Genomic DNA, 15,649 nt, shown 5'->3' with positions numbered 1-15,649 from the left:
CAAACAGACATAGAACCTCCCAAAATCCGATGTCCCGACTCACGAGAGCGAATCGCAGAGCCCGGCAAGCTGACAGTTACCGTATACTGGGACCCACCCCGGGCAAAGGATTCCGCCGACGGCGTCATCAAACAGTGAGCTTGGGGAAATGGACTCCCGGAACTTCTACAACCAGAATGGCTCCATTTGGGTTTTGACGCTATCTTTAAGATGCTTCGGAGTATGGGGTGGGGTGGGGAGTTTGAGACTCAACCCCCACCCTTTGGGCAACCCATCCTGACACAGCTCTCTGTCGTTTGAGTCCAGAATTAAGCTCCGGGGCCCAGAACCAGGATCCGAGTTTTCCGAAGGGGAACACATTATCCGCTACACCGTCTACGACCAGGCGTACAATCGAGCCAGCTGCAAGTTTTCTTTGCGGGTCCAAGGTAAGGTAGAAGACACCAGCTTCTGCCCATATCTCAGGGCGAAATGACACCTTACCTTATATCAGGTACAGAACTGTAGGACCTAAATGGCCACACCCTCGTCCCCTGATTTCCACCCCCTGACCACTGACAGCTGGTGATTTACCATTTTTGTGCAGTTTTTTTCTCTTTCATTCTTTTTTTTAGTTTTTTAACATACATATATGAATTTGTATATATCCATAACAATGAACACATATGGAAAGCATTTATATGAAAATACAAAATTCTAGCAATTATATATAGGCTTTGAGAAAAGCAGACCAGATATCCAAATAAGTATCCATTTGAAGGTGGTGTCTATATGCCACCCAATCAAATGTTGAAAGCATTGTCAGGTCCTCTATCCATTGCATAATAGGAGGTGAGTGTTTATCCTTCCAATCTTGCAACATCAGCCTTTTAGCTGTAAAAAGGACAGGGGGGAATCCATTTAAGCTGACCGTCTGTTAATTTCCACGAAGCAGGTAAATAATCTAAAAGAGCATACACATCAGTGAATATGAAAGACTGTTCCAATACCAAATTCATCCATATGATCAGCGAATATTAAAGACTGTTCCAATACCAAATTTATCCATATGATCAGTGACTATTAAAGACTGTTCCAATACCAAATTTATCCATATGATAAGTTGTTATCAAAAAGAAACAACTACTGGACTTTGCCAAAACATATGTTTAGAAGAAGCAGTAACTGCACCACCAGCAATTAGCTGAATTAGACAATCCCTTATTAAAGAGACTTTGTGATGTCCAATAGATACGAAACAAACATTTTTGCTGACTGAGATGCATTCTAAGACCCAGAGGCGCGACAAGTACAGATGCCAAAGCAGCGATCCACTGATGAGGCAGAATGGGACAATCCAATTCCCTATTCCATTCCTGCTTGATTCCCTGTATATCATATCTCTTAAGGTTTAGTTGATGTCAGTAAGAGTTTTAAACTCAAAAAGGCTTGTATTTGTTATCTCTGCCCCTAGTGGAGGCTGGTGGCTCCGCTTTCGATGGGGCTGTGAGACCATCAGAACCAGCCAGAACTCTAAAGGAACTAGTCAAGGTGCTGAACGACATACTCAAAATGGATTCAGCTCCTTTCGCGGTCTGGCTGGTTCCGTCTGAAACCCAGGACGGATTCTCAGCCCCACCAAAAGCAGAGTCACCAGCCTCCATGGTTTGCCTCCACCTTTGACTGGAATGAGACCCATGAGAGTTTCTCCGAAATGAAAGAGGTTCTGCGCCCCCGGCCTACTGCATCAGGGCCTTTTCACAGGCCTACCCTAACCTCAGCGCTTCTCTCTGTTCTGCTACCACGGTCTCTCTCTCACACACACACACACCCCTTATTCTTGACTAACCTTCCCTTCTGCAGTGATCCGCTGTCCCGTTCTGAAGGCGCCGGAGCACGGTTACCTCAGCTGTACCTCGGCAGGCAACAACTACGGTTCCACCTGCGAATACCGCTGTGACGGAGGCTACGAACGCCAGGGGCCCCCCTTGAGGGTCTGCCAGTCCAACCGCCAGTGGTCGGGCTCTCAGCCCACGTGCATGCGTAAGTGTGGTTCTGGGCAGGAGGGAGGGATCACAGCCACGTTCACACCACGATACAGAATGGCCTTCCCCAACCTGGTGCCCTCCAGATGTGTCAGACTGCAACTGCCATAATTCCCAACCAATGTTCACCCTGTACGAAGCCAGTGTGGTTTAGCGGCTAAGTTGTTGGACTGGGAGCTGGGAGATCTGGGTTCTAGTCCCCACTCGGCCATGGAAACCCATTGGGTGACTTTGGGCCAGTCACAAACTCTCAGCCCAACCTATCACACAGGGTTCATTGGAGGGAAAAAAGGGGAGATATAAATGCAGTAATAATAATAACATAAGGCCCACAGTGGCCAACTAGATGCCTATGGGAAGCCCACAATCAGAGCACCCTCCCGCCCATGTTCCCCAGCAACTGGCATACAGAGGCATCACGCCTCCAATACTGGAAGCAATATATTGCCATGATGACTCGTAACTATTTCTAGCCTTAACCTCCGTGAACTTCTCTAACATTTTTAAAGCCGTTCAAGTGGGCAGCCGTCTCTACTTCTTGTGGAAGAAGTCTTTCCTTTTATCCGTCCCGAATCTCACACCATGCAGCTTCGTTGGATGACCCCGGCCAGGGTTCTAGTACTAGGAGAAAGGGTGGTTTCATCTGACCTACAAAAATAGGAAGTTATAGCTATTTGTTGCTTTCCAGCAATAGCAATATCCAATGATAGCTTCAGTCTAGCGGCCATCATGACATCATGGGACAGGGAATCCCATCAATCAATTCCACATTATACACTCCAGGAAGAAGTACGGTGTCATAACGTTAATTCCTTTTTTTAAAATCACACACACTTCTCTTCATAACAACACTACAAGCACTGGCCCAAGCTCTGAGCTTTCTCACGGAGTGGGGGTTTGAACCTGAATTGCTGCTACACCACACTGACCTGGTTCAGACAACACGACCACCCACCATTTGGTTGATAAATATAAGCCTCATATAAGCCCCAACCCCTCATAGAGGGACACGCTTCTTCACCAGCCTAACTGTTATGGCGCCTGGCTCTGCTCACCCTTGAAAAGATGCTGGCGGTGAAGGCAAAAAGGAGTAACTGGTAGACAGGTGGTTTTCAGAGTCCAACTCCCCATCAACCAGGCATCCCTGCTGCTGTTCTCCATTCTTCCCTATTGCTGCCTACGTAGCATTCAGCAGCAACCATAATATATCCAACAACAACAATTTTATTGCCGTCAATAGACCATTCCAGCAAAAGTTACATACAAAAGGACTGAGCGTACACATAAAAGGACAAATAATCACAGAGGATCCAATAGAAATGACCAAGTTCAAAAACTTGCTCACTTGCTCGGTGATTGACTTGTCTTGAGCTCTGAAGTAATAGGGACATTAGGAATTCAGTTGGGTGACCAGGAAAAGATTGTAAAATGGGGTTCAGACGGATCATCCCTAGCCCCTTGATAAAATCTACAGAACAGTAACACATGTGATGCGGTTTCCACCTCGGTGTTTTTACAGGGACAGCATCTGTTGAGTAGTGAGTGGGATTTGAAGGGAAGGACGTGAAGTCTAGCTAGTGAGAATGCTCTCCTGTATTTGGGAATTGTTAAGCAGCGCAGGTAGGGCATCCCGTCTTTGCAAAAGGAAACTGGTAACCCTAAGGACTGGGGGAAACATGGACCCAGAGCAGCACTCTGAAGGTCTTGCATATCTATATCCCGTATTCTCGTCTCCGTCCTTCAGCCATGCAGATTAACGTGGATGTCAACTCTGCCGCCGGCCTCCTGGACCAGTTCTACGAAAAGCGCCGTCTGCTCATCGTCTCCGCCCCCGATCCCTCCGACCGCTACTATAAGATGCAGAATGCCATGTTGCAGGTGGGATTCTTCCTAATTCTCCATCCTAGGTCTTCCAACCTCCCCTTCCCATCCCAGGCCCCTGACCAGTTGCTTTTCTCTCCGTTGCAGCAAGCCACCTGCGGACTGGACTTGCGTCACATCACTGTGATTGAGCTGGTGGGGATGCCACCCCATGAGGTGGGGCGGATCCGCGAGCACCGGCTTTCAGACGGCATCATTGAACAGCTCAGGTTAGTGACAGCAGGGTGGGGTGAGGTGGGGGGGTATCAGAAAGACATTGGAAGGGTTTGCCCATCGTGCAAGGTTTTTATTTTTCATTTTCGATACTGTCGTTTTTATATTACATTTTACCACGTTGTATTTTAGGGTTGTGAACTGCCCAGAGGGGTTCGGCTATTGAGCAATATAGAAATGTAATAAATAAATACAAATGTTTTTTCCCCCATTTCCGCAGGCAGTTCCTGCACATCACTCGTTCCCGCTTCAATATAGTGTTCGTTGACAAAGACGGTGTGGACCGCGACCGCTACATCCAACCAGTGACGCCGGACGAGCTCTTTTCCTTCGTGGACACCTACCTGCTGAGTAGCCAGGAAGAGCTCCAGAGGGAGCAGAACAGGGATACCTGTGAGTGACAACAGACTGCTCTGTCCCTAGGAGCAAACGGTGGACACCTTTTGGCCTCTAAATCCCCTGCCTTCTAGGAGACGACCAGAGACTCCCTTTTGGCATTGCCTGTTGCTAGAGGATGAAACAGAAGAGGAATTGCAGGATTTGATCCTTCAGGGATGCCATCTCTGGCCCTATAAGAGGGAGAGCTGTAGTGCTACAGCTGCCTTCAATGCTTAAAGACAAACAATACTAAGTGTTCCGGTAGGGATTACTCAAGACGGCGTGCCTTAACGTATGTACCTACTTCTCTTCCCTTTGAAGAGGATCACAAGGGGAGAAAAGCCAAGTCCCTGTTTTCAAGATTGCAAGCTTTCCTCAGCCTGCAGAGGAGGGCTAGGAAACCTAAGGCCCTCCAGGTGAGGTTGGGTTCAAATTCCCATCTGCCCCAGCCAGCATGGCCAGGGATGATGGGAGTTGCAATCCAATATCTGGAGGTCCGCCGGTTCCCCACCCTAACTGTAGAGGAAGCCTGCTCTGTTCAAGTTCACATTAAGCTAAGGGTTGTGAAGTAAGGACAGCCGCTTTAAAGACGAATATTTGTTTCTGTTCACTCCTCCTTTCACGCCCCAAGAATTAAACTGACGTGTGTGAAAGAGTGTGGCCTAGAATTTTCTCCATCATATTGAACTGTGTGCCTATTTTATGAACCCTTCGGCTCTACCGTTGGGTAACGGAAGATGAACCAAAACCTTCCAACCAAGGGACTTCCAAATTCACAAAATAAAGGAGGAGAGCAGCGGTTTGCAACTCCTGTGGCCGGAGTTAGGGCAATGCTTAGGAAAACTCCCCACACACTAAAAATTCCTGCAAAAAGAAAGCTAGCACATCAGGATGAAGTTCTATCCCTGCTGAGCTAGTTTTCCACTTAGGAGGAGATTACTATATGGGGAGGAGAAAGCGTTCAAAAATCTCATCTCTGCATGCAGTCTATTCCACTACCTCACGACTTCACGGGAAGCAGTATAGATCTTAGCCTAATTCCCACAGAGGTGGTAAGTTCTGGGTCTGGCTGCACCACTTCAGACTTCGGGTGAGGATTGAATCACAGGATTGAATGCTCCTGTGTCACAAACAAAAAATACCCCCCAAACAAAAGAGCGCATACATATCGCACGAAAAGCCGCATTGATCACGCCAGTCCCTACCAAGAGTTGGTAGTACTTCTGCCCAGATGTCGATGGATCACCTCTGCGTTAGGTTCTAGTGACACATTACACTCTGTATTTCATCAAGTCCCATCCCCCCCCCCCCCCCACCAGCACAACACGGAGAAAAAGCCAGGCGCACAGATCAACGGAACTGCTCAGGGCTGGATGGGCGAACACAGGAAGAGCCCAGCTGAGTGAGACCAAAGGTTTATCTATTCTAGCATCCTGTTTCTCGCAATAAGCAATCGGACGCCCATGAGCAGGATGTGAGCAAAATAGCACCTTCCTGGTCATGTTCCTCAGCAACAGGAATTAAGAAGCATACTGCCTCCGATAAAGGAAATTATATATATATCCTCCATGACTAGCAGCCACCCTTAACCTCCACAAATTTCTCTAACCCCCTTTTAAAGCCATCTAAGTCAGTGACCCTCGCTACAGCTCGCGGTAGCAAATTCCACAGTTTAACTGCGTGTTGCGTCTGGGCCGGCGTCAACATTGGGCATGGTCGGGCACCTGTCAAGGGTCCGCGCTCCAGCAGGGGCCCGCCGGAAATGCTCCTCCTCTTCACCTCTGCAACTGGCTTCTTCGCCTGCCTCTGGCTCAGGCAATAATGTCGGTGAGGAGGAGCAGATGCCCCGGCCTGCTTCCTCCCTGGCCTTCTGCCTGTCAAGGAAGTGGTAGCAAAGAGGACAAAGAGGAGGAAGCATAGCAGCTGGTGACAGTGGCAGCGAGAAGGTGACCTCACTGATGGATGAGTGCGGGGCATTGAAGGCGTCTTTCCCAAAGGCCCTCCAAAACCTGGGAGCCATCACAGCACGTTCTGAAGCAAGGCTTCCTTTTGTCCGTCCTAAATCTCACGCTATTCAGCTTCATTGGATGACCTGATGTTCTAGCATTATGCCTGTGCACTATCACGTCCCCCTCGGACTCGCCTTTCCCTGTAACCTCACCTGATAGCGGGGGTTGCTCCAGTCCCCTGACCATTTTGGGGGGTGCTGCTGCCCTATACCGTGTCCACCTCTACAATACCTTTTCTTCGGGAGAGGTGGCCAGACAGAACCACACGCAGCACTGCAAGGACGATTTCATGCTGGCAGCCTCCAGCTCATCCGTTTGAACTTTATTTCAATGACCTTTTCCCCCCCCCAACGCACGCAGAACAGAAGGCAATTTAAAACGGGAACAGGATGTAGAAATGGAGCCTGCCAAAGGCTTTTTAAGAACAAGAACAAAGACGGAAGAAAGGGAGCGGCAGGAGGAGAAAGAAGACAGAAAACAAAACAGGTTTAAAAGGCACTTTGGGACACACACATCCCAGGAAAAACATCTCCAATTCCAATAAAGTTACGAAACCAATATCCTTTGAAATAAAACCGGCTGCCAAGGATATTGCTTCCGAACGCGCCAGCTGCAAGGGCCGTTGCAAAGTTAGCTGTGTTACTACACACATGTGGAGCCTGGATGTCTCGCTCTCGTGTAAGCGCTCCGAGGCAGCTGCCTTGGCCTTCCTCCGCCCCCTGGGCTCAGTCTCAAAACCGGGCAGGAGCAAAGTTAGGGCTTTGGCCTGGCCATGGTGGCGCGGAGGGGAAGGGTGCCCTCTGCCCAGGATCCTGGGTACTTGCACATCTTCTGCCAGAGATTGATCTCCTCGCCTGTGGAATCCATCCAGTCCACCACCTGGCCGTTACACATTCCTGAAAAGGGGAGAGAGTAAGGAAGAGCCTCCAGTTGCACGTTGCATGATCAAGCTGAATGCAGGGGGTGTTAAGGGAGTGGAGAACCATGCAGGCTGGCATTAGGAGGCGGCATGTTCGGGCACCTGTCAAGGGCCCAACAACAACAGCCTTCTGGAATTACTCCTCTTCACCATTGCAATCTCTCTCTCCCTCTGGCCCAGACAACAGAGGTGGTGAGGAGGAGGAGGAGGAGGAGCAAGAGATGCCCCCGCCTACTTGCTTCCTGGCTCTCTGCCTGTCAAGCAAGCAAAATGGTGGCAATGATGAGAAAGAGGAGGAGGGACAAGAGCAGCTAGAGCCAGCAGTGGATCTTTCCAGCAGTCAAGATCAGGTCCAATTCAGCCATAATTCATGCAACTTGCCCAGAAATTCGAGCAAATTGCAGCACCTGGGGGGTGGGTGGGTGGGATGTGCAAAAACGTTTCCGGAATTTGGGGAAAAGCCCGCATCATGGCTTGCAAACACAAATCGAGCCATACACACCGCGGAATTCCGCCGAGTGAAAAAAGAACTGGAATTCCCAGCGACGGACATCCCTAATGTCTATGCATCTAAAGGTTCCAGGTTCAATTCCCCACCCAAGCTATCTAATCCAGAGAAGGAAGGACAGACAATATCTGGTCGGGGGCTCCAAAAGAACCCTGTTGCTCTGGGCGAGGCAGGACTGGAACCAGATTGGGGTCTTCCGCCACAGAAGCTTGATAGCCTGCATTGATTGCTGAGGCTGCACTTGTGCAGCAAGTGGGAGGAGGAACCTGTCTACAAGGTAATCTCCACTGAGATCTATAAGTCTCCTCACCATTCCCAACTCCAAGCCGGACTCCGCCCAAGAAGTCGTTGCTGGATAGGGGCTCCCGGTCCCAAACGGTGAGCTCCAGGCAGATGTGGGGCAGCTCCTCCGAGCTGATGTTGTTGTAGACCAAGGTGTGGTTGTAGTGGGGGTTCAAACTCTTCTTCACCACCGGCGTCTTCCTTTTGGTAGCCCTGTTCCTCAGAGGTAGCAAATATCTGTGGGCAAGGAAGGGTGGACTCTCTTTTACTGAAAGGGTTCCCTCGGATTAGGACTTTCAGAAACCGGTGTGTTGGGGAAGGGCTGTGTGGACTAGAATTCAGCATCATGAGGACCTCTGCTTGCAGCGAAACATGTTTCTAGCCCTTAAGAGACCACGAAGAGGATTCTCAGTGGTCAAAAGAGGGCAGTCTTTTCCCCCCGTGACTAGTAACAGCAAAATGAACAATCACGCAAAATCTGCAGAATTCATACGAGGTCAAGGCGTGCAGCTTTTAGTGTAAAGGACCTGGATTTTTTGGCTTCCGATACAGAAGCGTTTAGTACAGTCCTACAGATCGTTGCTTCCCAGGGCTGAACACACTCATCTAATACTTGAGCGTGCACGATGCCAAGTGAAGTACAAGAGGATCCTTATGATCCAACCGACACACACACACACACACACACACAAACACACACCACAACCCCATATCCCTATGGGGCAATGTTAGCTGAGATCCTTCAAATCTCCTATTTCCTTTCCACCTGTTGCCCAGTTCAAAAACGGCTCTGGTCTGCTCACCCCTTAACAAAGCTGTCAGATGTCCCACCGGACTTGGCGGCTGTCAAGTTCTTGGCTTCTTTGATCCACACTTGAAGTTCACCTCCTTCTTCCTTTTTGCCTAACAAGAGACTCTTGTGATGATGGTGAATAGCAGAAAGCCCAAAATGAAGGAGATTACCCCCCTCCCGCCGCCCCAGCAAAAAACGTTCATTTTTGAATCCCTTCTTTGCTAACAAAACAGAAGCCAAGTTTCTAGACCTCATGGAGGAGGAGGTTTTGTATACAAACAGGCAAAACCTAATGAGCAAGCCAGAGAACTGCCACATATGTGACTTGCGTCGCATTTAGAGAAAAGCTGCTTAAAAACAAACGGAATCCTCACCTTTTTTCCCATTTCCGGCATTGGGGTGCTTGACGGGGGGAATGAACTTCAAGGAAACCATCAACTCGCCTTTATATTGAGGAGAGGTGGCAGAGTCTGCGGCATTCTAGAGCAGAAATGGGCAGGGACAGGTATCAGGACAAGCATGGCATTTTGTGAGCTGGAGGGTACTGCAACTGCCCTGGTTCCTGCAGGACTTACTGATATGCACGGGTGTAGCGGAACCAAGGTACAGAGGGTCAAACCCCCGGGGGACTTTTATTAGCAGGGACACTGACATCGTCTGCCACCCACCCAGCCCGTCAGAATCCCCTCTGAGCTTAGCTGCAATCCTCACCATAGCTGGGGGGGGGGATGAATTTTCCCAGCATCAAAACATTGGAGGGGCTTGGTCCTTAATGGGTAATTAAGACCCGCTAGTTATTCGAAAGACCTGCACTCGGGGCAGAAGAATACTGGTTTGGTGACATGGATCAACACAGGAGCCTGCGTTTTTGGACACACCCCGTTGGGGGCGTGGCTAGGGGGACTACCATGATGAGCACCTGCACGTCAACTTTAGCACCGCGTCACTGCAGGGTCGAGGTGTGCAAATAGGGAGGAGGGGGCTGTTCTAGGACAAGTTCAATGCCGTTCTAGAGGGGTCAGGAAGCTGCCGGATTCTGAGTCAGGCCCTCAGTCCATCTAGGCCAGTACTGTTGACACTGACTGGCAGCAACATCTCTCCAGAGTTTCAAGCACAATTCTTTCCCAGCCCCACCTGTATTATTATTATTATTATTATTATTATTATTATTATTATTATTATTATTATTATTATTATTATTATTATCCCCCCGCCTTTTGCCCAATACTGGGCCTCAAGGCAGTCTTACAAAGTTTAAAACATACATTAAAAAAAACATTTAAAATACACAACAAAATTATAAGTCATAAACATAGATGGAGGGCCAGATTATTCTCCAAAGGCCTGCTGGAACAAACAAGTTTTAGCCTGCTTCCGAAAGCCCATCAAGGAGGGAGCCAGTCTAGCTTCCCCAGGAAGAGAGTTCCAGAGCACCGGAGCAGCCACTGAGAAGGCCCTCTCCCATGTTCCCACCAAGCGTGCCTGTGAAGATGGCGGGACTGAAAGAAGGGCTTCTCCAGAAGATCTCAAAGCACGGGCAGGCTCATAAGGGAGAATACGGTCTTTCAGATAACCTGGTCCTGAGCCATATAGGGCTTTATAGGTCATAACCAGCACTTTGAATTGTAGACGTGGGGATTGAACTTGGGACCTTCTGCACGCGACGCAGGGGCTATACCACACTGAGCTACAGCCTATATAAAGAATTGTGGAGTATAAATACAGGTAGACACCCCCCCACACACACACACACAAAAGGTAGGTAGAGGGGAAGAGTGATTCAGAGTGTATGTATAATGTATTTGATCCTTAAAATGTATGCCCTGCCCTTCAGCGCCAGAAACCGACGTTCCCAAAGCGGCTTACAAAAATACAAGGTACACAAAACATCTAAAGGGAGCCATAAGACGGAACACAGCTGTAGTCAGGCAAACCCCCTCCCCCCCAAAAAACTCAGAGCATTTTCAAGGAGTTAAAAGATTATAAACAGGAAAGGTTCTTCGCCGGGTGCCGAAATGATCACAAAGCAAACACCAAGCAAGTTAACTAGGTGGTTATGTTGGATCAATAGGTAGGGAAGCTGATGACCCTTTTGCAATGGGCAGCTGCTGTCCATAAAAATAAGTAAGAGAAAAAGAGGTTTCCCAACGGAAGGGTTTTGGTGGGACAAAACTCGTGCAAAGCGCCATTTTCTGCAGCGATAACCAAAGTCAAGCCTTGACTTGTATGGTGAGTTCAGCAGTTTCACATTCCTAACATTATTCGTTGCCTTGCAGATATACGTTATGGGCTTTCATATATTAAAGCTCATTGCTGCTCATATTATAGTTCCTAGTAAACTCTTTTTTTGCAGCATATATTAAAGAACCAAGAATGGGGGTGTTGATAAAAAAAAAACACTAAAAAAACCACAACGGAGCAAAAAAAATTACAAACGTCAGCCAAAACATCTACAAATCTTGCGGTGCCTCCAAAACGAACGAATTTATTATGCCAGAATCAATGTGCTTGTCTTTCGGGTGTTGTGTTTTTTGCTGCAACGGTTAACACGGAATGTCCCTCCAGAAGAAACCAGAGCCGAACCCGTCAAGAGTATAATAAATGAATCTCAAGGTTTTTCAAACTGTGTTTTTCCATGCAGTCTCTCTTTCGCTCAGCTCCATAAAAATGGTGACTACCCAGCGGATTTTCCCTAGAACGGAAAGAGCTTGTTCATCTGACCAACTTTACCATGCCTTACGGAGCTTTTCCAGGGCCGCTGACCCTTTGCCGTTCAAAGCCTACCGGGATTTTGTCATCAACCTTATTTTATAATTCTCTGCATTTCTGTTTTGTTGACCCGCACCTGCAGAGGTGATTAGAGAGAACTAGAAACTTGGGGGTGGTTTTATTTAATTAAAACGTATATGCCACTCAGTCCATAAGATATACTCCACATCCCCCTTTTAAGCTGACGTTGTGCTATGGATAAATCAGAAAAACGAGCTCTGGCCCAGGACAGACCTTGCCGTGGAGTGGGAGGCATTCTTCAAACTGGCTCTCAAAGTTCCAGGCATCCATTGGAATCTCCACCTCTCCTAGGAATGTATTCCGGCCAAAGCGATCGTGATGCCAGATGGAGAACTGCAAGGTTCTGGTTGGAAGGAGGGACTGGTTGATCTCGTACTGTGAAGATGACAAGGAAGAGAGCTCTTAACCAGATGGCTCCCAAGGGTATCATTCTAGGAACATAGGAAGTGGTCTTACACGAATCAGACCACTGCTCCATTCGCAAGCACACAGACACACGCAAAACCTTCCCTCTGTTACCAAAACCTGCAACCGATGGAACATGACAACACCATCCATCAGGTGTCACCACCAAATCCGATTTATTCTGCCTTTACTTTATTTCGCTCCACAAGCACCAGACCCAGAAATCTGACTTTTTTAATAATAATAATAAAAAAAGGACAAAAGTATTCACAGAATACCGAACTTAGCGCCAGAGTGGCATATCTGAACTTCTGCATAGGGATACAGCAACACACGGGCCTGGAAATTCCCTGCCCGCAACAACACGCAAATGCGCAAACGCACCTACCTTGAGCACCTCGTTGTACAGGGGGTTGACGGTGTTCCGCTTGATGGTGGTTTTGCGCTTCCCCTGGCGGGATTTGTCCGGGAGAAGGTACGTCTTCACATACCTGCAGGAGACAGAAAGGAGATCCGGACATTGGCGGATGGCTCCCTGCCCTTCTGCAGCCACATGCAAGAATCCACACTGTTTGTGAGATCCTTTTCCAAATGGCAATGAGAGTAGTCCGATCAGGCAGCCCAGCCTAGGATGAAGCGGTTGCATCAGTACGTGGCTGGGAGGAATGGGCCTCTCCACACATTGTGCGCCACCATCCCAAACCATGTTGAGATAGTTTGCGTTGACGTGCAAGACGGTGCTTCAAACGGCGGCCAGATGGAAGCCCTCTGCACATGTAACCCTGTGCGGTGCGGCACACCAGGACTGGGAAAACCCAAGTTCAAATCCTTTCTTAGCCATGAAGTTTGCCAGGCAACTCTGGGCCTATCTCTGAGCCTAATCTACTTCACAAGCTTGTTGTGCAATGACAGCAGGAGGTGGACCATGCATTCAATCCATTATTAAAATTAAAAATTAAAAAAATAATAAAAATATTTTTAAAAAAGGTTAAAGGATCCAGAACTCCTTCACTTGAAGCTATTTGGTTTTAGAAGGATGACGCTACAGCAAACTCCTCCAATCCGGCGTCCTCCATCAAAGTCATGGTTTGTATTGACCATCGTTTCAGAACCCAGCTCATGGATTGGGCTTCCAAACAAAGAACAGGAGAACCCATGGTTTACAGAAGCTTGTCTACTTTCATTCTCTCTTGCTCAGCTCTCTGGATGCAGAGACTTCTGGAGGCAGAGAGGAAAGAGAGAGAGAGAGAGAGAGACCTGTATGTGTGAGAAAGAGAATGAAGAGAAGAGAGATACACAAATGAATGAAAAGGAAGGAAGGAAGTTGCCATAGAGAGGGAGACATTCAATAAATACAACCACCTCCAAGTTCCTAGATCTCTGTAATCACCTCTGCAGGTTTGGGTCAACAAAACAGAAATGCCTGTTTGTGTGAGAAAGAGAATGAAGAGAAGAGAAATACACAGGGCTCATCTACACCAAGTAGGATATTCCACTATGGAAGCAGTAGATAAAAGGCAGGAGTCACACTACTGGTTTAAAGCGGTATTGAAGTGCACTGCAGGATCTACACTACTGCTTTATAGTGGTAATGAAGTGCACTGACAACTGTTGGAGCCCAAGACACATCTACACAAAGCAGGATATAACACTATGAAAGCGGTATATGGTATGTGTTAACAGTAGGCATGTGCTCCGCTCCGATTAGGAGCGGAGAAGCAGTAGCGGAGCGGGGGGCTTCGCCTGCCCTTAAGGCAGAGGCGAAGAGGATTGGGGGGCCGGCGGAGCATGGCGAAGAGGATCGAGGTGAAGGCGGATCCTTCGCCTCGATCCGGAGCTCCGCTGGAAAGGTAAGTGGGGTTTACCGGGCCCTGCCGCTGTCGCCCATGCGGCGACAGCGGCAGGGCCCGGTAAACCCTTCCTCCTCTCCCTTACCTGCCTCCGTCCGCGGGTCGCCGTCTTCAATTGAGCCCGTGGTTCCAGTAGGAAGTCTGGGCCGCACTTGCGGCCCAGACTTCCTGGTGAAACCATGGGCTCAATTGAAGACGGCGACGGACCACGGACAGAGGCAGGTAAGGCCCCCCTCCTCCTTACCGGGCTCTGCCGCCGTCGCCGCATGGGCGGCGATGGCGGCAGGGCCCGGTAACCCCCCCTATGGGGGGGACCGGAGCTCCGAGCGGAGCGGAGTGGGCACAGGCGGAGTGGGGGCCGGGTGGAGCGGGCCGATCCGAAAATGGCGGATCTTAAAGTGAAGCGGAGTGGGGGGTCCGTGCACACCCCTAGTTAACAGTTGTCAATATGCACTTCAATACCGCTATAAAGCAGTAGTGTGGCTCCTGCCTTTTATATACCGCTTCCATAGTGGAATATCCTGCTTGGTGTAGATGAGCCCACAGATGAAGGAAGGAAGGAAGAGATAGAAAGAGGCGGGATTTCCTTGCCCTCTGCTTGCTTTGGTCCTGGGCCCACCACCACACGGCCTCGCCAAGAGTTCCCCACATGGGAATGAGTCCTCTTCACCCCGAAAAGGTTGCCCGTCCCCTGCACAAGGCCACACTGCCTGAGGGGCACTCACGGGTTGGAGCGCTTCTTGGCCTCGTCGGCAAACGCCAAGTGGCGGCACTCTTTCACGTGGATGAACAGGGTCTGCGTCTTCCGCTCATAGCTCAAGGAGAAGGCAATTTCCCCCGTCACGCAGACGTTGCCGAAGTCACCCGCTTCGCTGTAGATACTAACCATGCTTCCCAAAGTGCTCTGCGGGGGGCAGGGAGAAAGGAAGAATGCGTCAATTGTCATCCCTTGGGGGATAATTCACCTTCCAGGCTGAATTTCCACCCAGGTCACCATGCGATTCTGCTATAGGTGTAAATCAGCTGTTACACTCAGGAAAGGTTTTCCCAAGAGGTTTAACCTGGCAATTAAATCCATCACTTCGCATTCCACCCTCCTCAGATAGGGACAACAGTTGTTGTTTCAGGCAGCAGCAAAGCTAAAAGCAGGTCCCTTCCCCACCACCACCAAAAAACCCCAGGTCCCCATAGATCTCTGGGTAATTTGCAGTAAACCCGAAAGAGTTTTGGTCTCCAAATTGTCTAACAATAAGAAAAAGCATTCCCCGTTTGGGGTGGGTAGGTTTAGGAGTGAAACCAGGCACGGATTTGTGTGTCAAAAGACCTGCAAGCTCCTTTTTGGTACTGGTCACAAATTCCTGGGCTCTGCATGTGCTCAGAGGCACCCTGTTCCTTAATTCTTAGCCTTAAGTTCACGTGGCTGAGCTGCTATTTTGCTCCTGGCTCCAGCTGGTGGACCTCAGGGTTCTGGTAAAAAAAATCCCACAGTAAACCCCACAAGTTTAAAGTCTGCCCATTCCTGCCCTAGATCAGGGGTGGACCGAAGGTCGGTCTCCAGATTTTTGGGGACTTCAACTCCCAGAAGCCTCTGCCAGCA

General features: G+C 49.1%; 2 protein-coding genes across 4 annotated transcripts in view; one reads left to right on the top strand and one right to left on the bottom strand.

Moving 5' to 3' along the window:
• SRPX2 (sushi repeat containing protein X-linked 2) overlaps window positions 1-4,558 on the top strand; it is a 31,091-nt gene extending 26,533 nt beyond the window's left edge. The window contains exons 6-11 of the mRNA XM_063142021.1: window positions 8-134; window positions 307-428; window positions 1,843-2,022; window positions 3,769-3,902; window positions 3,993-4,114; window positions 4,339-4,558. Coding sequence (XP_062998091.1) covers window positions 8-134; window positions 307-428; window positions 1,843-2,022; window positions 3,769-3,902; window positions 3,993-4,114; window positions 4,339-4,519 — 866 coding nt within the window. The 3' untranslated portion in view covers window positions 4,520-4,558. The remainder of the gene's footprint in view (window positions 1-7; window positions 135-306; window positions 429-1,842; window positions 2,023-3,768; window positions 3,903-3,992; window positions 4,115-4,338) is intronic.
• A 2,245-nt stretch (window positions 4,559-6,803) lies between these two features.
• Window positions 6,804-15,649, bottom strand: part of SYTL4 (synaptotagmin like 4) — a 34,365-nt gene continuing 25,519 nt past the window's right edge. For all 3 annotated transcript variants that reach the window (XM_063142017.1, XM_063142018.1, XM_063142019.1), the window contains exons 11-17: window positions 14,778-14,956; window positions 12,591-12,693; window positions 12,011-12,172; window positions 9,382-9,487; window positions 9,018-9,117; window positions 8,243-8,451; window positions 6,804-7,401 (exon numbers count right to left, since the gene is read on the bottom strand). In XM_063142017.1, coding sequence (XP_062998087.1) covers window positions 7,259-7,401; window positions 8,243-8,451; window positions 9,018-9,117; window positions 9,382-9,487; window positions 12,011-12,172; window positions 12,591-12,693; window positions 14,778-14,956 — 1,002 coding nt within the window. In that variant the 3' untranslated portion in view covers window positions 6,804-7,258. The remainder of the gene's footprint in view (window positions 7,402-8,242; window positions 8,452-9,017; window positions 9,118-9,381; window positions 9,488-12,010; window positions 12,173-12,590; window positions 12,694-14,777; window positions 14,957-15,649) is intronic.

This window comes from Elgaria multicarinata, chromosome 15 (assembly GCF_023053635.1).
Source record: "Elgaria multicarinata webbii isolate HBS135686 ecotype San Diego chromosome 15, rElgMul1.1.pri, whole genome shotgun sequence".
Taxonomy (NCBI): domain Eukaryota; kingdom Metazoa; phylum Chordata; class Lepidosauria; order Squamata; family Anguidae; genus Elgaria; species Elgaria multicarinata.
Note: the sequence above shows the minus strand (reverse complement) of the source record. Positions and strands in the feature narration are given on the sequence as shown.